The sequence below is a fragment of the Mustela putorius genome, unplaced genomic scaffold (assembly GCF_011764305.1).
Source record: "Mustela putorius furo isolate JIRA1106 unplaced genomic scaffold, ASM1176430v1.1 tig00000992_pilon_pilon_pilon, whole genome shotgun sequence".
Lineage (NCBI taxonomy): Eukaryota > Metazoa > Chordata > Mammalia > Carnivora > Mustelidae > Mustela > Mustela putorius.
Window position 1 is genome coordinate 3,134,358 of NW_025421526.1, and position 25,071 is coordinate 3,159,428.

Sequence of the window (25,071 nt, forward strand, 5' to 3'; positions counted from 1 at the left end):
ACAGATGTAGTGAAAAGAAGGGTCCTATGCACCCCAATATTCATAGAAGTAATGTCCACAATCACTAAACTGTGGAAAGAGCCAAGATGCCCTTCAACAGACGAATGGATAAAGAAGATGTGGTCCGTACATACAATGGAATATTACTCAGCCATCAGAAAGGATGAATACCCAACTTTTATACCAACATTGATGGGACTGGAGGAGATTATGCTGAGTGAATTAAGTCAAGCAGAGAAAGTCAATTATCATACAGTTTCACTTACTTGTGGAACATAAGGAATAACATGGAGGACATTAGGAGAGGAGAGGAAAATTGAATTGGAGCAAATCGGAGGGGGAGATGAACCATGAGAGACTGGACTCTGAGGAAACAATCTGGGGGTTTGGGAGGGGAGGGGTAGGGGGATGGGCGAGCCTGGTGGTAGGTATTAAGGAGGGCACGAATTACTGGGAGTACTGCGTGCTGTACATAAACGATGACTCTTGGAACACTGCATCAAAAACTAATGATGTATTTTATGGTGACTAACATAACACAATAATTAAAAAAAACAAAAAACAAAAACACCAGTGCCAGAATAAACTCAAAATCAATAGCTGAGTGAAGCTACAGCCAGTGATTGTGAGCAAATGTGATGTTCTGAGTCAGAAATAAATTCTGGCCCACATAACTTATGAAATGGACTACCTGCATAAAAGCTCATCCTAAAGAGATTTTAGATTAAACAAAACATAACTAGAAAAACTATCTGCTAAGCGAGGAAGTCAATAAATTCCTTCCAAGAAAGGGAGAGAATGAAAGTGGATGTTCAAACAGATAATAAGCACCACCACTACCACTGAATATAAAAAAGGAAACACCCTTAACAAATTAGTAATAGAGGTAATATCTGTAACTTGGTAAAAAAAAAAAAAAAAGTATCTACAAAATCTCTACAAAAAGATTATACTAAAAATTGAAAGTTTAAAACTTTTCTATGGACGTCAGAAATAAGACAACACACAATCATTCAACATTACAATAGAGGTCCCAGCCAAAATATAAGAAAAGTCATAATATAAAGACTGGAAAGACAGAAGTGAAAAAAATACGTACAGATGGAATAACTGCCTGTGTAGCAAAGCCAAAAGCATCTACAGAAATATCATCAGAATAAATTTCAGCAGGGTTGCAGGATGTAAGAACAAACTTTAAAATCCAAAGCACTTCAATATGCCAAAAACAGTAAATTACAAAATGTGACAGTAAAATTACCATTACATATACTAATAAAAAAAAAGTAAGCTACCTAAGAATAAAACTTAAAAAAAAAAAACAAAAACAGGCAGCAACTTATTTATGGATAAAGTTACAAAACATTATTAAAGGACATAAAAACTCAAATCTGGTTAAAAGTTCCAAAGTTGTTTAGGGTGATAGTCACACAAGTTTACTAAAAGTTACTGAATTATTTGAGATGGGGGAGTTTTCCGGTATGTAAATTATGATTCTGTAAGTTTTTAAGTCTGCATAAATAAAGAGATATGCTGCATGTATAGATGAGAAGACTCAATGTGAAAGATGTCAAATCACCCTAAATTAACCCAATCAAAACTGCAACAGAATCTTCTCTGGAGCCAGAAAAAATAATTCCAAAACTCATTCAGAAGATCAAAACCCCAAGAGCAGCCAAGACAATTCTAAAAGGAAACAAGGGCAACTTAAACTACCAGACAGAAACATATCAAAGTTGTAATAATTTTGACATTGTAGTTTCATCGTAAGTACAGACCAGTGAACAAAGCAGCCCAGAAACAGACTAGGTCACATCTTAAGAACTTGATGTATGACAGAGGTATCACTAAAATCAGTAAAAAAGGCATGAACTTTATAATAAAAGGCATTACAACCTCTGGCTTTCTGGTTGAAAAATAAAAGTTAAATGATGTCACATGCAAAAAATAATTTCAAGTACGTTAAAGACTTAAAAGTAACAAAATACCGAAGCTATTAAAAGAAATATGGAAACATCTTAAAAACCTGTGTTAATAGATTTTTTAAATGCAAAAAAGCAGAAATCATTCAGGAAAACAATGGATACATTTCAACTCATCAAATAAAAACCTGTATATACCAAAAGATAACTTAAAGTAGCAGAGAGAAGTGTTCTACATACAATCTACATAAGTGAGGAATCCAGAATATATAAAGACATACATACACCATCATAAGAAAAAGATAATCCAACTTTAAGAAGAACAAAGGATGAGAAGAAAATCTAAATATTACTTAACACAAACATCTTCTGTCTTACCAATATTCAATGAAATGCAAATTAAAGTCATAACATCAGACATACAAAGTTTAACAGAAAAAATGATGGAAAAACATGCAGAAAATAAAATCTTTTACTTTAGAGAATAATCTGGAAAAAACTGAAGACATATCAACTATGATCCATTCATTCTCCTTCTATTTTTTCTAGAGAAACTTTTGTACATAGACACTAACAGGACATACATAACAATCTATACTAGTAAAAACTTGAAAAAACGTAAATATCAATTAATATAGATATAGATAAGCCCAGAGGGGTATAGTCATAATACAGAAAACTATGGAACAGTTACATTCCATGTTATTAAAAACAACTTTGAGGGGCACCTGGTGGCTCGATTGGTTAAGCATCTGCCCTCGGCTCAGGTCATGATCCCAGGGTCCCGGGATCAAGCCCCAGAGCCCCACATCGGGCTCCCTGCTCAGTGGGGAGCCTGCTTCCCCCTCTCCCTCTGCCTGCTGCTCCCCCTGCCAAATAAATAAGTCTTAAAAAAAAAAAAAAGAAAGAAAGAAAGAAAGAAAACAACTTTGAGTAGTATATACAGTAAAACGTTACTTACATAAATTTCAAAAACAGAGTAATGGCATTTTTCATAAATATGTCACAAAAATATTAACTATGGTCTAGTAGGATACACTAAAAATTAATGACAATGATTACTTCTTGGGGAGAAATAATGGTTGCTTCTGGGGAAAGAGAAAAAAAAAAGTGGTACTGAGGAAAGCACCAAAGTGGACTGAAGCTTAAAACCTGTAGAATTATATTTCTTTCAAATAAATCTTAAAACATCAAGCAAAAATAAAATATTAATGTCTATTAATTCTGGCTGATGGGCACATAACTATTACGTTATTCTCTGCAATTTAACATTTGAAATACACATTTGATAAAAGTACTTCTTCAATTCCAGTGAACTCTGGAACATCAACTATGAAAACCCTTTCATTAAGAAATGATATTTCATTTTACATAGAAAACAGAGACCCAAGTTTTTGTTTTCCAAGAAAGTCAGTCATACGATCAGAATCCATGTGTTCATATTGGTTGTAGGACAAATAGTAATTCAATATAGCTTACTAATATTGAAGTGTGAATTGTCCTGGAATGAGCCAAATTATCAGCTTTATTTATGCCTGACAAAGTATATAAAAAAGCAAACAAGAGTGTCTATTGACACATTTTAACAATTCATACTGCGCGGCTTATTTCTTGATTCCATTTTCAAAGCTCTCAGTGGAGCACACATACCAATGGCATTGTTCAGTGTATATTCTTCTCTGAAGAAATCTTGAGCTATCTTCTGGTTTGCCTTCCCAGCTTCGGAGATTACTATAAGAAAAAAAAAAAAAATGAAGGCAAGGAAAAAAAAGGATTACAAATTTGTTTAAAAGTGCTTTCTAGTGGGGTGCCTGGCTGGCTCAGTTGGTAGAGCATCCCGACTCTTGATCTCAGGGTTGTGAGTTCAAGCTCCATGGCAGGTATAGAGATTACTTAAAAATAAAATCTTTTTTAAAAAAAAAAGTGCTTTCTAGTTAATACAGTCAAAGAGAATAAATTTAAAATATTATAATATTAAGTACTGGGGAAACTCTAGAATGGTTTGTTAAAAGTTTTGGTGTCCATTCCACAGACACAGTTAGCCCTAGAGCCATCGCCTAATGTCAAAACTTCAAGGCAAAAGTTCCTAAGGACTTCTTACAAATTGTTATACCTAATTTAGAACTTATATATTGCTACAAAATTCATTTTGACTCTTTTCTGTAGCACCTGAATAAACATTTACTGGATATACATTTCCAATGGTAATATGGCTTAAGATAAAATACATTATACATACAGAAAAATGTAAGTATTTGTGTGCATGTGTGTACATACACTCATAATTCTATAACATATTCATCTAGTTAAGTATTTCTGCCACATTCATTTCACCATGAAACATTTATTAAGCATCTACCGTATTCCTATTCCAGTCAATGGTAAGACTATTATCAAACCATTCTCTTCCATACACTGTAAGCTCATATGTCTTCCTGTCTTTAAATCTTATAAGAATTATTGATTACAATACAAATTAAAATAAAAACACATTTCTTCTTCTATGGGCTAGAGTTACATAAAAATTGTTGCCTATAGGTTTTTAGACTAATTTTAGAAGTCTGATATATCTTTCTTCAAAATGTTCCAAATGTTCACTTCTTTTCCTGGTTTTTAAAAGAAAGATCTAGTGTCTATTTTTGTCCTTCTGGGGCTTTCACTGATACATGCACACCCCCAAACCCTCATCTCTTGTTTCATATTCAGCAATTCTAAAAGGACAAGAGTGCAAATTATATTGCTAATGGAATGAAGCTCTTTTACCTCAAAAATCTTTGATTTCCTTTTTTATTCTAATCAATTAATTCCACAGAAGTTAAAATTAAATGACATTCATAATCACATTAAAAATTTTTTTTCTGAATGCCCATTTATCATCTTGGACTGTGATCTTAAAAGCAACTGAATTTCCTGGAACTGAAGATCACTGCTTTATACACTTCAACTAAAATAAATCTGTACTTTGTAACTGTACTTCCAAACATCAATAAAAAGTTAGGCCTATATGGAAAATAGCTCAGTTAGAAGAAGCTAAAAACAATACATAAGACTCTGCCCATCTGTAAACTAACAAGATCACAGACCCAACTCCAGAAGAAAAGTTAGCTCCATGCTGGAAAACAGTATTTTAAAAATATTCATGTAGTGGGCAAAACAAACTCAAACACAATTCAGTTAACAAATCTAAGCAATTGAAAAATTAAAAATAGAATAAAAATTGATGGAATTAAAAATTAAAATTCAATCACCATAAATTTAATAGGTATCTGAAATTATGTCCGAAATCAAGCCTGTTTCTTCCTCTTCCCATCCCCAATTTAACAGTTGGGACAGCTGGGTGGCTCAGTCAGTTAAGCCTCTGCCTTCAGCTCAGGTTATGATCCCAGGGTCCTAGGATCCAGCCCGGCATCAGGATCCCTGCTTGGAGGGAAGCCTGCTTCTCCCTCTCCCTATTCCCTGCTTGTGTTCTCTCTCTCTCTCTCTGTCAAATAAATAAATAAGTAAATCTTAAAAAAATAACCCACAAATATCATGATTTATGTAAACTTATAAATTTGGTATCTAGATCAATCTAAACCATACTGCCATTAACACAATATTAAAAAAAAAACTATATTTACATATACATGTGTATATACATGTAGATATAGATATACAGATATACACACACATACACAAAAACAGACATAAAACCCAAAGAAAAAACCACTGCTGGACTCTACCAGTTCCCTAACAAACAAAATACTAAATGTTTTCAGTACATACAAAATACTGATAACCAATGGTGAGAAGTACGTGACTTTGACCCTGAGACCAAACGTCTCCTCTCTTTTGTCTTTAATAGTTAAATGTATACAGACTGACCTAAAGAACTAGAAAGGAAAATTCATCTTTTTATCTCATCTCAGCATGTTTACTTAAACAGCTGTAAAAATGTACTAGCAACAGGATGAATTCTATAATTAAGTACATCCTTGCTTTGGGATCAGGCACTAGGGGTAAGCACGGGCATGGTTAAGGAAACATGTGAAGGAACGTCAGATCTGGAGAATGACAAGTCACAACATGGCCAGACTGTCAAGTTATATGACAAACCGAATTGCTGAATACCAGCTAACCTAAAATAAAAAGTGGACTCCCACTGCATAACTGGGCATTTTGTTTAGGATGATTCAGGGAGAAACTGGATATATGAAGGATATATGTAATTTTTTTTAAATGTTATTTTCATTTTTCTAATATTAACTACAATGGCTAAGTAATTAAATTATAATAAAAAAAATTCTAAGATGTAAAGCAAATTACGAAGTATTACAAAAATGTCCTGTTAGTTTTGTCAATCTATTGTGGGGAAAAAAAAACATTGAGATTGGGAGGGAGGAGTTTTTACCTCTGATATCACCCCCAGCACAGAAAGCCTTTCCACCCGTTCCTTTTATAATGATCAGGAAAGTTTCAGGATCTTGTTCCCAGTTCTAGCCAAATATAAAAGAAGATGACAAAAGCATATTATAAATACAAACTATAAAAAAAATCTATTTGCATATATATGCATACATATATACATCTATATAGATAGATATATATCAGTACATACAAAGTACAAGCTTTATAAAGTACATCCAAAAGAATGGATCCCAACTTCATTTTCTTTTCTGACATAAATTAGAGACTATTTCAATAAGTTACTAGATGAATACATTTTGTGATCCAAATTACATGATGGCATCTGAAATCTTTACCATGACAACTTTGAGATGAAAATAAAAAAAAATATGAGCTTAAAAATATGTTACAGAAGCTTATAAATCTGGTGAAAAAATAGAATAAGAACCTTTCTATTGCGGTGACATAAGGCTCTGTCCCACTGACAAATTTATAGGCATTCGAGTGAGTGAAAGCACGGCTATGATCAAGTCTTGAAGTGATCTGAGGTCGGTGAGGACAGCTAACAAGTAAGTAGGATGGAAGAGTCAAGAGCCAATGGAAATTGAAAACACAAACAAAAGACTAAAAAACCGGTTAGCCAGAGAGAGAAAAATTAACAGGAACTCTATAAATACTACTCTTGAGAACAGAAATAGAAACACATTTGGAAGAGATGTAGCTGAACAGATGTGGCTGTGTGAAAGGCTAATAAAATACTCGACTACGTTAACAGGAATATGGCATTCTAACATGAAGTTTCTACTTTCCTCCACACTGGTCTAATTCCAATCTGAAAGTCCTGGCCCATTTCTCTTTATTACCTTTAAAGACATATTATACAGTGTCCCAAACAGACACATAGTTAGGAAGAGAGACTCATCAAATGAAAAATCAAGGACCCGGTAAGCAGGGGAGAACTACTCTTTGTGGCTGACCATGTGAGGCACGCTATTTCACTACATCGCCACAACAATCGTGTGAGATGAAGCACCCCCTTTCACAGCTGAGGAAAATGAAGGACAGAGAGATTAACATGCCAAGATACACAGTTAATAAAAAGAAATCCAAGTATTAAACAAAGTAGTTGGGCTGTAAGTCATGCTTTTCCACTACACCACGCAGTTCACTTAGAAGAGTAAGGCTTATGGCCTTCTCTAAGACAGGCTGCCCAAGTAGTTCAAAAACAGCTGTCAAAAAGCTGTCACATGGGGACATGACAGGGTGGCTCAGTCAGTTAAGTGCCTGCCTTTGGCTCAGGTCATGATCTCAGGGTCCCAGGATGGTGCCCCACATCGGGCTCCCTGCTCAGCAGAGAGTCGGCTTCTCCTTCTCCCTCTCTCTCTCACTCTCCCTGTTTCATTAATTTAAAAAAAAAGCTATGTGAAAGTGGAAGGGGCTATCTCAGGAGGCCTCCCTGTCACTAGGGAGGCTCCGAGATAATCACACAGGGAAAGCCCGGAAGACAAGAAATCAACAGGGCTTGGGTGCTGATCCCAGACATTCTATGGAAGAGAATTCCAGAAATATTCTATTGAAATACACTTTTAAAAGGATCCATATAATTTCTTTAGGGCAATTACAAACCTTGAGCTGTGGATAAATGTGCCGGATCATACTAAGATTCAGTGCATTTAGGAACTTTGGTCTGTTTAGTGTTATCACTCCTGCACAACCTTTTCTTTCCAACAGTACTTCTGCGGCATCCGTGTGCTTAGACATTCTCTGTGGAAGAAAAAGTATAACCTTAGGATAAAATTCATTCGGGTTTTGTCACAAGCCAACATCAAACCATGTACAGGTACACCTCAGAGATACTCTGGGTTCGGTTCCAGACCATCACAATAAAGGAAATATTGCAATAATGTCAGATGAGCTTTGTTTTCCAAATGCATGTACTGTTATTTCTATGCACTCCTGCAGCCTGCTAAGTATGGAGTAACACTAGGTCTGAAAAAGCAATGTACAGACCTGAATTCAGAAGGGACTTATTGACAGGAAGACGGTGAAGGAGGAGGAGGACCCCCAGGCTCATGTTGTCCCACAAACACAACCGGGTAACTACCAAGTCATTCCAAACACCCCAGAAACCCACCTGAAGACTGACAGAACAAAGTCCACAACTAAAGGCGGAGAAGAGACCACACCGAAGCAGCCCAGTTAAATACGTGGTAAAACAGCATCAACTCCGAAGTCTGAACCTGCCTGCTGACTGTGCTGACCTTGCTTTATGACTGAATAACGCGGACCCTGGGAAAAGAAAAGAAAAGTACTTCATTGCTACTAAATGCTAACCGGCACCTGCACCCCCAGTGAGTGAGTCAGACTCCTTTCGCTGGCAGAGTCTTGCCTCAGTGTGGATGGCTGCTGATGCTGAGGGCGGAAGGCGCTGAAGGTTGGGCGGGGGCTGTGGTAATTTCTTAAGATGAGACAACAGTCAAGTTTGCTGCATTGACTGATACTTGCTTTCATAATTTCTCCGTAGCACGCAATGCATCTGTTAACATCGTACGCACAGCAGAGCTTCCAAATTAGAGTCAATCCTCTCAAACCCTGCTGTTGTTTTATCTACCAGGTTTAAGTAACGAGTCTAAAACCTTTGTTGTCATTCCAACAATCTTCACAGCATCCTCACAAGTAGATTCCTCTCAAGAAACACCTTTCCTTGTTCATCCATAAGAAACAATTTCTCATTCATTAAAGTTTTATCATGAAATTGCCAGCAACTCAGCCCCATCTTTAGGTTCTACTGCTGACTCTAGTCAGCGCATCTGCAGTTGCTTCCCCCACTAAAGTCTTGAACCCCTCAGGGTTGGATCAACTTCTTCCAAACTCCTGTGAATGTTGATACTTTTACCTCTTCCCATGAATCATGAATGTTTTTAATGGCATCTGGAATGATGAACCCTTTCCAGAAGGTTTTCAACTTACTTTGCCTAGATCCATCAAAGAAATCACTCTCTATAGCAGCAAAAGCCTTATGAAATATATTTCTTAAATACTGAGGCTTGAAAACCAGAATTGCTCCTTGACCCAGGGCTGCAGAACAGGTGCTGTGTAGGCAACTCCATTAGAGCTCGTGGCTGACCAGGTGCATTGACAATGAGCAGTATTTTGAAAGGCATCTTCTTTTCTGAGCAGGAGGTTACATCAATAAACTTAAAATTGTCAGTAAACCACGCTGTAAACAGATATGCTGTCATTCGGGCTTTGCTGTTCCATTTATAAAGCACAGAAGATTTAGCATAATCCTTAAGGACCCTAGAAGTTCCAAACTGTCAATGAGCACCGGCTTTAACTTAAAGTCAAGAGCTGCGTTAACCCCGTCAAGAAGGTCCGCCTGCCCTCTGAAGCTCTGAAGTCAGCCATTGACGTCTCCTCTCTAGCTGCGCAAGTCCTAGACAGCCTTGTCCTCCAACAGAAGCCTGTTTCATCTATACTGAAGATCTTGTTTAGTGCAGTCACCTTCATTATCTTAGCTAGACCTTCTGGATAACTAGCTGCATCTTCCCAATCAGCATTTGCTGCTACACCTTGCATTTTAATACTACGGAGATAGCTCCTTTCCTTAAACCTCATGTTACTAACCTCTGCTAACTTCAAACTTTTGTTCTCCAGGTTCCTCACTTCTCTCAGCCTTCACAGAATGGAAGAAAGTTAGGGCCTTATTCTGGATTAGGCTTAGATTAAGAAAATGTTGTAGCTGGTCTGATCTATCCCAATTAAAACTTTCTCCATATCAGCAAAAGAAGATTTCACTTTCTTACTAATGTGTTCACTGGAGCAGCACTTCTAACTTCCTTCAAGAACTTCTCCTTTGTATTCACAACTTGACTGGTGCGAGAGACCTAGCTTTTGACCTACTCAGGCTTTTGCCATGCCTTCCTCACTAAGCTTCATCATTTCTAGCTTTTGATTTAACGTGTGAGGCATATGACTCTTCCTGTCACTTGGAAGACCACGGTGGGATTATTAATTGACCTAATTTCAATGCTGTTGTATTTCAGGGAACAGGGAGGCGTACAGAGAGGGAGATGAGAGAACAGGAGATCGATGCAACAGTCAGAACAGACACCACATTGATCAATTAAGGTCATCATCTTATTTGGGCACAGTTCATGGTGCCTTCAAAACAATTACAACAGTAACATCAAAGATCATTGATCACTGTTCACCAAACAATAGTGAAAAAATTGGAAATATTGTGTGAGAATTACCAAAATGTGACATCGAGACACACCGCGAGCAATGCTGTTGGAAAAACAGCACCAAGAGATTTCCTCTACAGGTTGTCACAAATTTTCAATTTGTGTAAAACAAAAAAACAAACAAAAAACCCAAAACAAAAAAACAGTATTTGCAAACACAGTAATATGAGGTATGCCTGTACATCAATGCAAATCTTTCACACAATGGTACTTGCCAGATGGATTACTAGGTACATTCAACAAAGATTTCTGAAATTATTTAGACTCTGTAGATAAGCAAAATATGCATACCAAAAGTATATACACAGTATATACAAAGTATACACATAATAATTAACTTTTAACTTTTGAATGAATAGAGCCAACTGATTTAGAATAGAACCTAGTCCTAAAATTACTTGGACTACAAAAAATGAAGACAGTGTGTGTGCAATGCTACCCACCCACTCTGTTCATGGGCACCTACATATTTACATGTAGAATGTATCTCTAGATAGATACACAAGATACTGCTAAAATGGTTGCCTCCAGGAACGAAAATTAGACAATGCATGTGGGGTGGGAAGACTTTTTGTTGTTTGAACCCTTTGAACTTGTTTAATTTTTTACCATATATATTTACTACCTATTCAAACCAATATTTTAAATATTTTTAAAAACATGAGTAATAAATTAGACTTCAAAGGTTCTAAGCCATCTTCAGAAGGGAACTTCATTAATACGCTTTATTTCAGAAAACTTCCTTGTTTGACTATGGGGTCCCTGACCCCAGTAATGATCCCGATGTGTGGGAAGTTGAAAAGACAGGATAACACGCATACATGTGTGCACTGATAGTAGCCCCAATTTCCTGCTAAAGCATGCACTGGCTTCAGGTTTTAAGGAAGGGTTTTCATGAAGGAAGGCCCAGAGAGCCATGAGCATCCTTGTTCTCCCATTGGAAATTCAACTGTATATAAGGAAGAGCAAATGTTCAATCATTTAAAGAGAGCTATTTTTCATAGTTTCCAGGACTTAAATTTGTTTTGGTACCTGTTATTGTAAAATAGTGTTTTTACTTACGTTCTTACAAATCTGTTCTTGTGTTGATTCATCCTCTAAGTTCTGACCTTCAGAAATAACAATAAGTCTATTTTTTAATCTGTTAAAAAAATACTATGCCACATGACTTGTTTCCTTACCTTATTGGTACTAAAAAAAAAAAAAGGGTGGTAAAAGGAATCTATACACAAAAATCAGAAAAGAAACCAGACCAAAAGGGATACGAAGTCCATGAGCAGACACAGCCTTCCCCAGACTTCACCCTCTCCTTCGCAGTCTAACTCTAGCAGCTGTTAAGTGTCTGACTTCCCACGTTTTCTTTGAAGTTCCTACTGACCCAATAGTGTTTGTAGGTGTGTAGGAAGACGGTGAGCAACTTTTTGGACCCTTAATTCCTCCTCTAGGCTCTTTCATAGCCTCTGTCAGTATTGTGGAAGATCTTATTCCCATAGTCTTTTATTCCATAAAACTGTAGGGGAGGAAAAAGAAGTTTCCCTCTATCTTTCCAGGTTCTTAACTAAGATCCCCCCAGAAATAAAGACAGATTAACAGCAGAAAATGTTCATTTCTTAAGGAAGCTCCACAAAGATGTGAGATCCAAAGGCAGCCAGGCAACTGAGGCTCATAAACCATCCTGAGCTAAAGGAAAGAAACAGGGTCTGATGCTTCAAAGGGGAGGAAAGCAATTCACTAGGAAGCAAAAAGAGCAAATGTTTGTAAACAAATATTTGCCCTTCCATGCAGGTAAGTCTCAAATATAAAAAAGTTATACTATATGTATCCCTGATCTCTTCCTGGTACAATCCTTCTTTCTCATTTCTTTCAGGCAGTTGAGAGGGAAGGAAAAAACACTTCCTGAGTCTGCTGGATCTTGATTGCCTTCAACTCAAAATAATTCACATGCCAAAGTGAAAGATTTTAAGGGTGGTATATTCTGCTCCCCTTTGAGACTTTTCTTGCTTCTTGAGGTAGGCCTGTTTTGCTATATACTTTTCTCTTATGATCGCTTCTGCTGCATCCGTAAGATTTTTGGACCACCGTGTTTTCATTCTCATTTGTTTCCATGTATTTTCTTATTTCTTCTTTAATTTCCTGGTTAACCATTCATTATTTAGTAGGATGATCTTTAAACTTCATGTACTTGTGGTCCTTCCAAATTTCTTCTTGTGGCTGACTTCAAGTTTCATAGTGTTGTGATTGGAAAATACGCATGTTATGATCTCAAGAAGAGTGAGGCCTGATTTGTGGCCAGTATGTGATCTACTCTAGAGAATGTTCCATGTGCATTCAAAAAGAATATGTATTCTGCTGTTTCAGGATGAAATGTTCTGAATGTATCTGTAAGATCCAACTGGTCCAGTGTATCATTCAAGGCCCATGTTTTATTGTTGATTTTCTTAGATAATCTATCCATTGTTGTAAGTAGGGTGTTGGAGTCCCCTATTATTGCATTATTATCAACAAGCTTCCTTATGTTTCATTGGAAAATCAATTCATTGATTTATATATTTGGCTGCTCCCAGGTTGGGCGCATAAATATATACAACTGTTAGATCTTCTTGTTGGATAGAACCCTTTATTATGATACAGTGCCCTTCTTCATCTCTTGTTAGAGTCTTTGGTTTAAAATCTAGTTTGTCTGATATAAGCATGGCTATTCTGGCTTTCTTTTGATGCCCATTAGCAGGATAGATGGTTTTCTATCCCCTATCCCGTCACTTGCAATCTGCAGGTGTCTTTAGGTCTAAAATGAGTCTCTTATAGGCAGCATATAGATGGGTCTTATTTTTAATCCATTCTGATACCCTATGTCTGATTGGAGCACTTAGTTCAGTTATATTCAGAGTGATCACTGATAGTGAATTTAGTGCCATCGTATTACCTGTGAAGTTGGTGCTTCTGGAGCTTTTCTCTGCGTTGCTTTTGATCTTCCTTTCCCACTCAAAGAGTCCCCTTTAATATTTCCTGCAGGGCTGGTTCAGTGGTCAAAAATACCTTTAGTTTTGGGTTTTTTGTTTTTGTTTTTGTTTTGGTGGGGGGAACTCATTATCTCTATTTTGAATAACAGCCTTGCTGGATTAAGTATCCTTGGCTCCATATTTTTCATTTAGCACACTGAATATCCCATGCCACTGCCCTCTGACCTGACAAATTTCTGTGGAGAGAGGTGCTGCTTACTTTATTTATCTTCCCCTGTAGGTTAAGGATTTCTTTCCCTTGCTGCTTTCCGGATTCTTTCCTTATCTCTGTATTTTGCAAAATTCACTATGATGTATCTTGGTGCTGGTGTTTTTGTTGATTGTGATAGGAGTTCTCCGTACCTCCTTTGGATGCTTCCTTTCCCAGATTAGAATCGTTTTCAGCTATAATTTGCCCAAATAATCCTTCTGCCTCTTTTCCTCTCTCTTCTTCTTCTGAGACTCCTATGATACAAATGTAATTAAGCTTTATGGAGTCACTGAGTCCCCTAAGTCTACATTTGTGATCCAATATTTTTCTTTCCCTCTTCTTTTCAGCCTCTTTTTTTTTTTTTTTTTTTTTTAAAGATTTGAGAGAGAGAACACATGCACACACATGTGTGCACATGAGCGGGAGGAGGAGCAGAGGGAGAGGGAGAAGCAGACTCTCCACGGAGCAGGGAGCCTGACACAGGGCCCTATCCCAGGATCCTGAGATCATGACCTGAGGCGAAGTTAGTCACTTAACAAAATGAGCCACCCAGGTGCCCCTCAGCTTCATTATTTTCCATAATTTATCTTCTATATCACTTAATCATTCCTCTGCTTCTTCCATCCTTGTGGTGATTACATCCAGTCAGTTTTGCATCTTGGTAATAGCATTTTTTTATATTGGCCTGACTAGTTTTCAGGTCTTCTATCTGTTCAGTAAGGGACTCCCTGGAGTCTTCTATGCTTTTCTCAAACCCAGCTAGTGTCCTTATGATTGTTGTTTTAAATTCTGGTTCAGGTATATTACTTGTATCTGTTTTCATTAGCTCCCTGGCCCTGACCTCTCTTGTTCTTTCTTTTGGGATTAATTCCTGCCTCTCGGCACTTTGTCTAGGTATCTGTGTGTCAGGAAAGCCTGCTATGTTTCCTGCTCCTGAGAGTAACGGCTACATTATGAAGAAGTCACACACTGCCCTGGGCCTGACACTTCAGAAAGGGTTTCTGGTGTCTGCTGTGTGCATTCTGCACTTGTTTTCCCTGCTCCTTCCTTCAGGTCAGTCCCCTGCAGAGTTCCTCCTTGCTTGCAGTGGGAATATTCGGGCCTTGTCCACCGTGTGGCAAGTGTTAACTTGATGTGTTCTGGTCTGCTCCTTAAAAGCAGCTAGATCCTATTCCCCCTAGAGCTGAAGCTCTGCACTTTATGGTCAACACTGGTGGGTGAGAGGCGGGGGGCGGGGGGCGGGGGGGACTCACTGCTGCTCTCTCAGGCACACTTGCCCTAGTGAAAAAAGCACTGCACAGGGAGCAAGGCCTAGTGTATGTGCCCAAAGCCTCCACTGTGGGCACTGTGCTGCTCACCGAAGCCTGTCTGCTGACGGGTGGGGATAAAAATGACATCGGCCAGCTCTCCTGTCCCCAGAGAGGGGAGTTTGTGCCTGCCACTGTTGAGCAAACACTCACAAAAGAGAAAACAATCTCCGCTCATCTGTCCCAGGCTTCCCTCAGATCCCTGCCTTCACCCTGTCTTTTCCGAGCTGTGTGCCCGCCCGCTGGCCCAGTCAGTACTCCTCTGTTCTACCTCAAGCATGCTGGCTGGGTTTCAAAACTCCACACTTTAGGGATACAGCACGGTGCTAACATCCGCTGATCCTCTGGGGAGGGTCTCACGGGGCTGTGGCTAGTGCTGTTTTGTCCCAGAAGGGCAGATACATGGAACGCACAGGGGCTTGGAGCTTATGGTTAAACACAGCAAAAAGCCAGCATCCAGGTTAGAGGCCCTCAGAAGCTGTTTCTTATGCTAATGAACAGAGCAGCTCAATGGTGTCCAATGGCTCAGACTGTCTCCCAGCGCAACCCAGGGGATCTTCAAACCACGCTGTCCACAACCGGGCCTCTGCCCTCCTCCTCCACAGAGCACCTCTATACCTGCCAGGCTCCACCCCAGTAATGGCATGGACTCCTCCAACTTCAGACTTTGAGCTCGGATGCTTGTAAAAACTTGCCATTATCAGCCTCCCTTGTTTGGGAGACATGTTCTTCTTGTGCAACGCCCTGCACCCTGTGTGTGCACTTGCACTCACACTCAGTCTCTTTCTCTCCTCTCTCCCTGATCAGGGTTCCCTCCCCTACAAAGCATCCATGATTCTTTTGTCCCCAAATCAGGTCTCCACACCTCCTATCTTCTGCCACGTGGTCTCGGGTCTCCCTCTAGCTGTGCAGTTCGTTCTCTCAGTCTTCAGACCAACTTCCTGGGTGTTTGGAATGATTTGATATCTCGCTGTGTTCAAAGGACAAGGCACCTTCTCCCCTTCAATAATACCCACAGTGGTTCTATTTCTTAGATCAACCCTTACTCACAGAAAAAGACAGACGAAACACTGTAAAAGCTGCAGTTTTAGATATCCACATCATTTTCAATCTTAAAATACAGAAAAAAGTTTTCATATCATATAAACATGTTAAATACAAGTATTAATAAACTTTCCATACTAATTAAATTTCTGTTTGAACCAAGTGCAATTTACCAGGCCCCTGTCAAAAAAAAGTTTCATGATCGTTTTCACTGAACAGTTTATATAAATTATCACCCAATACCAGAGGCAATCCTTTAAAGCTTTATTCTTTGGTTTCAGAGATGCTAAGAGCTGAAACTATAGCTCAGAGATATTGAAAGATGCTCATCGCGACCTTGAAACAAGAAGAAAGGCGGAGCAGACTGCAAAGTAATGGTTTCTGGGAAGCTCAGCCAGAGAATGAGGTGACAGGGCAAGCAGCTGGAGTAAAAGCTGGAGAGTGGCAGGTGCCTTCAGGGAGACACAGGACCAGAATATTTGCTAGCTGCAGGCAAAAGCTTTCAGGAAGATTAATTAGAATTTTTGATGACTTGCTAGAGACCAAGTGTGGGCAAATGTGATAGTATGAAGCTCCTGCGGGTTACAGTCATGCAGGAATTTCGATCCGGGCTGGCTTTTCCTCCTGGACCCCAGCCAGGCTCTCCCCGGGAAAACTGAAGGAAGCTCCTCGGTGTGGTACTGGCTGGGGTAGAGAAACAGCAGGTGCAGCTAAATCCTTTCCCCTCATCTTCCGTAAAAAGCAAAAAGGCTAAATTTGCAGGGGAGTGAGGAAGGACTTCAAAGCCTGTAGCCCAGGGTTCTAGTGGAGCCTCGATGCAGTGGGGGGATAGAAATGGAGGCCTGTGAAACAAAAGCCTTAATCTCCAGGGACAGTGTTTACGAACCACAACTGCGGGGTGGGGTGGGGGCAAAGAAAAAAAGCACCCTATCCCTGGGGGAGGGACAGAAACACTTGTAAGAACCTGAAACTCTGGTTCAGAATGTCTTTCAAACATTAAGGCTTAACGGAATACAACACCAAAAGCATGATCCATAAAAGAAAAACACTGATAAACTGAATTACATCAACATTAAAAACTTCCATTCTGCAAAAGATACTATTAAGAAAATGAAAGACAAGCCAGAAATTGGAAGAAAACACTTGGCTTTCACATATCTGGTAAAGAACTTGCATCCAAAATATATAAACAACTCTTAAAACTCAGTAAGAAAGGGGCACATGGGTGACTCAGTCAGTTAGGCATTCAACTCTTGATTTAGGCTCAGGTCATGATCTCAGGGTCAGGAGACTGAGCCCTGTGTTGGGACCCATGCTGGGCATGGAGCCTGCTTAAGATTCTCTCATTCTCCCTCAGTCCCTCCCCACCAACCATTCACTCTTTCTCTAAAAAACAAAAAGGGGGGTAATAAAAAAACACCTCAATAAGGAAAAACAACCCAATATTAAATGGGCCAAAAAAAAAAAAAAAAAAATCCGAAGATCTTCACCAAACATAAAAGGATGACAAACATAGGAAATGCTCAAAAATAATCAGGAGATCATTAGCAAAATGCAAATTAAAACCACAATGAGATAACACTTCACACATTAGAATCCAAAAACAGACAACAACATGCTGCCAAAGATACAGAACAAAAGACATGCTCGATCTTGAAAATGTAAAATCGTATGACCACTTTGGGAGACAATCTGGCAAATTTTTATAAAGTTATACATAGATTTACCATACAACCCAGCTGTTCCACCACATGCATTTACCCAAGTAATTAAAAAGTTATGTTCACACAAAAACCTGTACAAAAAAATGTTTGGTAACATAATTGATAAAAACTGGAAGTAATTAAAATGCTCTTCAACACAGAAATGGACAATTTATCCCAAAATGGTATACCATTCAGTAATAAAAATGATCAATTTTATCAATTCACATAACATTTTGACAAATTTTGACAAAATGCATTTTGTCAAGTGAAAGGATCCCAAACCCCAAAGCCCATATATTGTATGATTCTATTCCTAAGACATTCTACAAAGGACAAAACTTTAGAGGGACAACACAGATCAGTGGTTGGGGGCAGGTGAAGCCAGGGGCAGTTTTAGGGTCAAAGAACCGCTTATATCGTCTTGAGGTGGTAGATGCAGGATTTAGGCATCTGTCAAAACCCACAGACACAGATGTCACGAAATGTCTGGTCTGCATACATTTAAGATGGCTAAGACGCCATGGGATTCCAACACGGAATGCAGACTAGGACAAATCTAACTGAATTACACACGTATGACATAACCTCACTGAGTAATCGTGGTGGTAGCTGCAGGGGAGCAACCCTACAGAACTCTGGAAAACAGTCATTTGAATACAAAAGGAACTAACTGTACATCAATACTGTGCTCTGGTTGGTAAATTCGTTTTTCCTGGGGGTGGTTCACAATTCTGAAACTGCTTTGCAGGTACACTAAGGTGAAACGCGCAACAGAGAAAAGTTACAATAAGCAAGAAGGGAAGCTATATGAGCCCCGCCCTGTGGCACTGGGGATGTCAACAGTATGAACTTGAGCGAAGCTGAGATAGACACACGGAACAGGGAGACGACCACAGACAGGTACAGACGCTCGAGTTAGTATACCGTGTTCATATACTCTGCTCTACACACACACATCACCCTTGCTCTGTGCCCCGGAGAAAGCCATCATCCCCCAGTATCAAAGAGCACTCCCAAGGCGCAGATCTTGATTCCAATAAAGACAACCAGGGCTCCCTGAAGAAATGTCTGACTCCTGATAAGGAAAACATGAGAGCCCAGAGCACACCTTCTAGTACCAAAAAGTAAGGAGGTGTTAAAAATATATAGCTATTAGAAGGACAGGATCATATCAAAAGGACACAAGAACCGAAATGAAGGAATTCCTAATGGCCAAAGCGAGAAGAATCTCAGTAACAACACAACAAATGTGAAACTGGAGTATAACCCAAAGAATAAAATAAAAATCACTGAGTCCACTCTGATACAAATTACTGAATAAATCAATGGAGAACGATCTTCCCTACAGAAGATTTCCAGATAATATATGTAAAAATCCCTTCCCAGTAGGCAGAGCTTACTCCCCTCACCCTCTGAGTGTGGGCTGAGCTTGCTTCCAAAGAACAGAAGGTGAAAAGGGGAAAATAACTTGAGAGAGGAGAAACCCAACAAACACAACTTCAACCGAGTAATAAAGGTCAGCATCACCCGCTGTGTTACGTGACTGTCACTAACCGCAGACGCATCCATCAAAGCCCAGATACCCTGTCACAATGTGATGAGAAAGGCTTTTCCTTTGTGATATTCTCTTCAAAAAAAAAAAAAAAAAAAAAGCCTTCAACTGCAGTCTGATGATTCACAACAAACGAGAACACACACAGCCCAGATTAGAGGATATTCTATAGGCTAACACTCCCCCCACAAACATTCAAGGTCACAAAAATTAAGACTCAGAAACTGTCACAGACTACAGAAAACGAAGGAGACATGACAAAGAAATGCAATATGGTATTCTGGCTTGGATCCTGAAACAGAATGTTAAGGGAAAAAATGGTGAAATCCAAATAAAGTTTCAGGTTAACAGTAATATACCAACGTTCTTAATTCTGACAAACATGGCATGGGGGCTGTATTCATTTGCTAGGGCTGTTGTAACGAAGAACCACAAACTAAATGGCTTCAACAACAGAGAGCTACTGTCTCACGGCCTGGAGGCGACGAGCCCGAGATGAGGGTATCAGAGACCCACACTCCTCTCGAGACGGCTGGGCCAGATCGGTTCCAGGCTGCGGTCCCAGCTTCTGACAGACCCTCGCCTTGCAGCAGCCTAATTCCACTCTTCACATGGCCTCCTCCTGGTACACCGATCTCCGAATCTTCCCTTGATGTAAAAGGACAACAGTCATACTGGACTAGCCCACTAATCCCTACTCCAGTCTGGTCACCTTCTACCACGTACGTCTGCAATGACTCACTTCTGACTTGGCTGTCAGAATATACTGCCTGCCATGGGCCCTGGGGTCTCCTTGTACTCTAGAGCCATATATGTCATGAACCGTCTCCTTGTACTCTAGTGCCATGTACGTCATGAACCCAAGGGCCTGACCGTGCTCTTTGCCTCGGTCATTTTCAGGGCTGTATTTGCTGCAAGTAAGTTTAAATTAAAAAAAAAAAAAAAAAAAAAAAAAAAGGTGATGTCCCCCTCTGGGACAGGAGAGCAGGTTCTGCTACAAACCAGCAGATTGCCCGTATTCAGCAGTGCTGACCTATAATGCGACCCACTGCATATGTACGCATTCATCTGAGCCTTCCGTGTCACCCCAGTAGAACTTGGGGAGCAAGAGAAACCCAACACAAACATGACATTCAATGCTGCTGCACATGCCACGGAGAATCCTTGGGCTCTAACTCAAGAGCTTCACATCTTCTGCCAACATCCATAAGACAGTAGAAGGCTAACTCTTAGTTTGTAAGCGGTGTAAAATATTAAATCCCAAACCGAGTGCTGCCCAGCCAGCCCCAAAAGCCCTTGGCCCTCTACCCTACCCACCCCAATCCCAGGCCTCTCCCTTTCTCTAAAAATATAACTGTCCTAGTTTTTACAGTAACACTAAGTGTACATGCAAAAACACATTGTTGTTTTTTTTTTTAAAATAGATATATTTTTAAGCCTTTTTTTTTCTTGAGTGAGAGAGACGGGAGTAGGGGTGAGGGAGGGAAAGGATCTCAAGCAGCGTCACACCCGGCGCTGAGCCAAATGCGGGGCTTGAGCTCAACAACCCGGAGATCATGCCCTGAGACCAAAGTCAAGAGTCAGACACTTAACCGACGGAGCCACCCAGGCACTCCTGTTTTTCGAGTCTTTTAATCTACAAGCTCTCCCTTCCTTCCTCTCTTTTTCTTGCAATCTGTTGAAAACAGGCCATTTAACCTACAGAATTTCTCAGGACTTTGCTGAATGCACAAGCACGCTACCTATTTTGAACAGCTGTGCATCCTCACACACCAACTGAGTCAGGACCCTACTGATAAACACCGAGTGATCTTCAACTTCTGCTATTATAGGGATGCACGAGTATTTTTCAGCATGGATCTCCAAGAACTATAGCCAAGTGTTTTTGTAGGACTTTTACAGAGAGTCAGACTTTGGGGAAAGAATATCCCAGAATATCCTATTAATGCTACTAGAATGACGGAAATGAATAGATGAATAAAAGGATTTTTTTTCCTATCTGGAAAGATTGATGGCCTTCTCAAAACCTAAAAATAAATATTAGCGCACTAAACAAAATTACTCAAGCAAAAGGGTAGAAGAAAAAAAGATGAACTTTCCAGTATTAGCATAATTTATGTTAATTCTGTAGGAAAAAATAAATCCTTTTCCAAAAGTATCGCAATTTTTTAACTAAAACCTAGAAAAGGTTTCTCTGAAGAAAAATTTATCATATTAGGAAATATTACAGACTAGAGTCAGAAATGAAATTCTCGTACAACTCCAAGTTGGGGGGCGGGGAGAAGGCTACAGTAGAACACAGAAGGGAAAGAAGAAATGCTTCTAGCCAGAGCTATTTTAAAGAAGGCAAAGTAATTTAAGGTGGGAATTAGAACTTTCTTAAATCTTTATTGTTCATCCAGGAAAGACAACAGGTTCACATTTATATGTATATATATTTTAAGATTTTATTTATTTATTTGACAGGCCGAGAGAGAGGGGGAAGCAGGCTTCCCGCTGAGCAGGGAGCCCAATGCGGGGCTCGATCCCAGGACCCTGAGATCATGACCTGAGCCGAAGGCAGATGCTTAACGCTCTGAGCCACCCAGGCGCCCCCATATTTACTTTTATTTACAAATATTTTCTTAGCCAACGAGCAAATCTGTTGATTTTTAATTTGCTTTTTATTTTTTATTTATTTATTTTTAAAGATCTTATCTATTTATTTGACAGAAAGAGATCACAAGTAGGCAGAGAGAGAGCAGAGAGAGAGGGAGGAAGCAGGCTCCCTGCTGAGCAGAGAGTCCGATGCGGGACTCGATCCCAAGACCCTGAGATCATGACCTGAGCTGAAGGCAGCTGCTTAACCCACTGAGCCACCCAGGCACCCCCTACTTTGCTTTTTAAAAGTTTTCTATGAACACAATGCTAACCCCTTGACTAAACACTTCACATAATCCTCAAAATCCCCCCTAATGAATTATATACCAGGAACCCCTTTCCACAGATAAGGAGACTAAGGCCCAGAGAAGTTAGATCACTTACCTGGAATCACACAGGTCTGGGGCAGGACCAGGTTTCTCTCATTCTAGAACAGAAGCTCTAACCATTACAGCTCCTAATCTGACTGTCCCAATTACCTTCTTCAAATGATATCATCTCACCCACTTCATCCCCCTCACCCAGAACTTTCTCCACTCCTGTAAAGACTGAGTGACCCATTATTTACATCTATTCAAGAGAGAAATGAAGGAAACTCGCTAAAATATATGAACACCATCAACACACAGCTGTGCTGAACTGAAAGCATGAAGTCTGCCAAAATAAAATCCCCAAAACACACCCAACTTTGGAATATCTACGCTGGCAAAATCCATAGTAGCAACATTCCCCCAAGTGTACAAAAGGATGAGGAGGATAAATGGCCCACGGTCAAATCAGTGTGGGGGAAACTTAAACCAATGTAAAGTAAGTTTCATTGCTACATTTTTTGTATTTAATATGCAAATATTAAATGTAAACATTTAAAATACAATGAGCAGTTTTCTTACATGATTAAACTTTTTTTTTCATGGAATATTTACCTCTTGGAACTTGTATTTTGCAGACTACATTTTTTTTTTTTATTTTGTGTGGGGGGGGGGGTTAGAGATTTTATTTATTTGACAGAGAGAGAATCACAAGCAGGCAGAGAGGCAGGCAGAGAGAGAGGGGGAAGCAGGCTCCCCACCAAGCAGGGAGCCCGATGTGGGACTCGATCCCAGGACCCCGAAATCATGACCTGAGCCAAAGGCAGAGGCTTAACCCACTGAGCCACCCAGGTGCTCCTTGCAGGCTACATTTTGGAAAACACTTCAGAGCCTTCATAAACATTGTGAGAAATGAAAACTTTCCTCTGAGGAAAAACCAGTACCTGGTACATAGGAGGCATCCCAAAAATGTTTAATAAGCTGAATGAGCAATTCATCATTCTAGTGATGCAGTCCTGCTGTGACATAAGCCTAGAGCAAGTTGCACTGTCGATACCCAAATCCCAATCTTAGATCTTTCATTATATGTAACATCCGCTGCCATCAAACCAGGTTGCAACCAAAGAGACACCCAAGAAAATATCCTACCTGAAGCAGAACATGATTTTTTTTGACATCTGACTTTCCTCTTTATCCCCATCACATAGCCTTCCCACTCCTAAGATTTTCATCAATTTCCAGCTAATGTTGAATGCCACTGAATTTAAATTACTGTAACCCAAATAAGACACCAAGCACAATATAAGCAAGATTCTTAGCACCAAACAGCATTTCATAAATGCGGACTACTCAAGCTTCACTCAATCCTTCCTGACTTCAAACTGGGTTGGTCAATTCTTCCACATGGCAATACTCTATTCTCTCGCCTTCTGTGATACCTTCTCCTTTACATCTTCAATTATGATCTCTAAGCGCCTGGCTCAAACCTTCATCTGTATCTTTACTTCTCCAGAAGCCCACGCCCCTATTTCCAATTGCCTACTAGGATAACAGGAGCAACGACATGTGCCCCATGATCAATTTGGTAAAAACCAAATTTACCAACATATTTCTCCCCAACAAATCTCTCTCCTCCTCTGTTCCCTACAACAGGTTAAGGCATCACCATGTTCTCAGTCAACAAAGCTCAAGATGTTGGTGCTCTCCCTGATTCCTACTTGTTCCCCTCTCTGCCAACAATCTGAGGCAGTTACCAAGTACCAGAGAATCCATTTCCAAAATGACTCTCTTATCTATTCACCCTGTTCAATTCCCATATTGTAACCACGCAGGATCACCACAATCTTCCTTCCTGGCAGATCTCCAGAACCTCTGCCTGACAGTCTATCCTTCACACTGCCATCAGAGCAATTTTGCTAAAACACAATTTCAATCTTGTCCCTGTCATTCAGAAATGGTCTATGACTCCTTATCAACTTCAAAAACATCCACAGAGTCTCTCCACATCCGATCCTGGGTAAACTCTCCACACCCATCACTGCTTCGCACTCCGTATAACAGACACTCAGAAAGCCCTGAATGTAACCTCCATTCTCCTATGTCACCATTCTTGCCACCTAGAACAAGCATACCGTGCACCAGAAAACAGACTCTTGGAGCCTACAGACTCAAACATTAGGGCCACAGAAGGACTGCGTGGGAAACAGCCTACTTCTGAAGGGCATCTAAAAGCCAACACTGGGACCAAGACAATTCAGCCCTCAGGCCCTGAAGAAGTTCGGTTTACCTCCCTTCCTTGGGTGCAGTTTGTGCCTTAGGTAACCACAGTCCAGGTGAACTGGATTCCGTCTTACCGTTCTCCTCTACCTGGGGGCTGACGTGTAAATGTGAATCAGCAGCATGTTTTATGTCCTCTTTCCAGGAAGCTCCTCAGTTCCTATGCCTACGTACTAAAATATCAAGGGTAGGAAGGGGGACTCCAGTCTTTAGTTGCTCGTCTCCACTCAGGCCTGAGACGCATTCTGCGATCGGTACCCAACACCCACTCTACGTCAGCTGCAAGGGAGCGCAGCAGGGAAGTCGACGGAGCCAGACTTGACTCAAATCCCACTCTATTTACCAGCTGATGACACGGAGGTATATTACACAGCCTCTCATCCCTCCACTTCTAACCCATTAAATAGGGGTAAGGCCATAATCCCTTAACCAAAAACCCTTGGGTCCGGATGTGTTTTGAAATCCAGAAAATTTT

General features: G+C 39.9%; 1 protein-coding gene across 6 annotated transcripts in view; it reads right to left on the reverse strand.

The window, feature by feature from the left end:
- Window positions 1–25,071, reverse strand: part of HIBCH (3-hydroxyisobutyryl-CoA hydrolase) — a 92,597-nt gene that overhangs the window by 59,257 nt on the left and 8,269 nt on the right. For 3 of the 6 annotated variants that reach the window (XM_004763393.3, XM_004763394.3, XM_004763391.3), the window contains 4 exons: window positions 8,440–8,594; window positions 7,932–8,069; window positions 6,310–6,394; window positions 3,570–3,650 (listed from right to left, as the gene is read on the reverse strand). In XM_004763393.3, the coding sequence (XP_004763450.1) occupies window positions 3,570–3,650; window positions 6,310–6,394; window positions 7,932–8,066 (301 nt within the window). In that variant the 5' untranslated portion in view covers window positions 8,067–8,069; window positions 8,440–8,594. The remainder of the gene's footprint in view (window positions 1–3,569; window positions 3,651–6,309; window positions 6,395–7,931; window positions 8,070–8,439; window positions 8,595–25,071) is intronic. The other 3 variants (XM_004763396.3, XM_004763389.3, XM_045086485.1) reach the window with 1 other exon arrangement.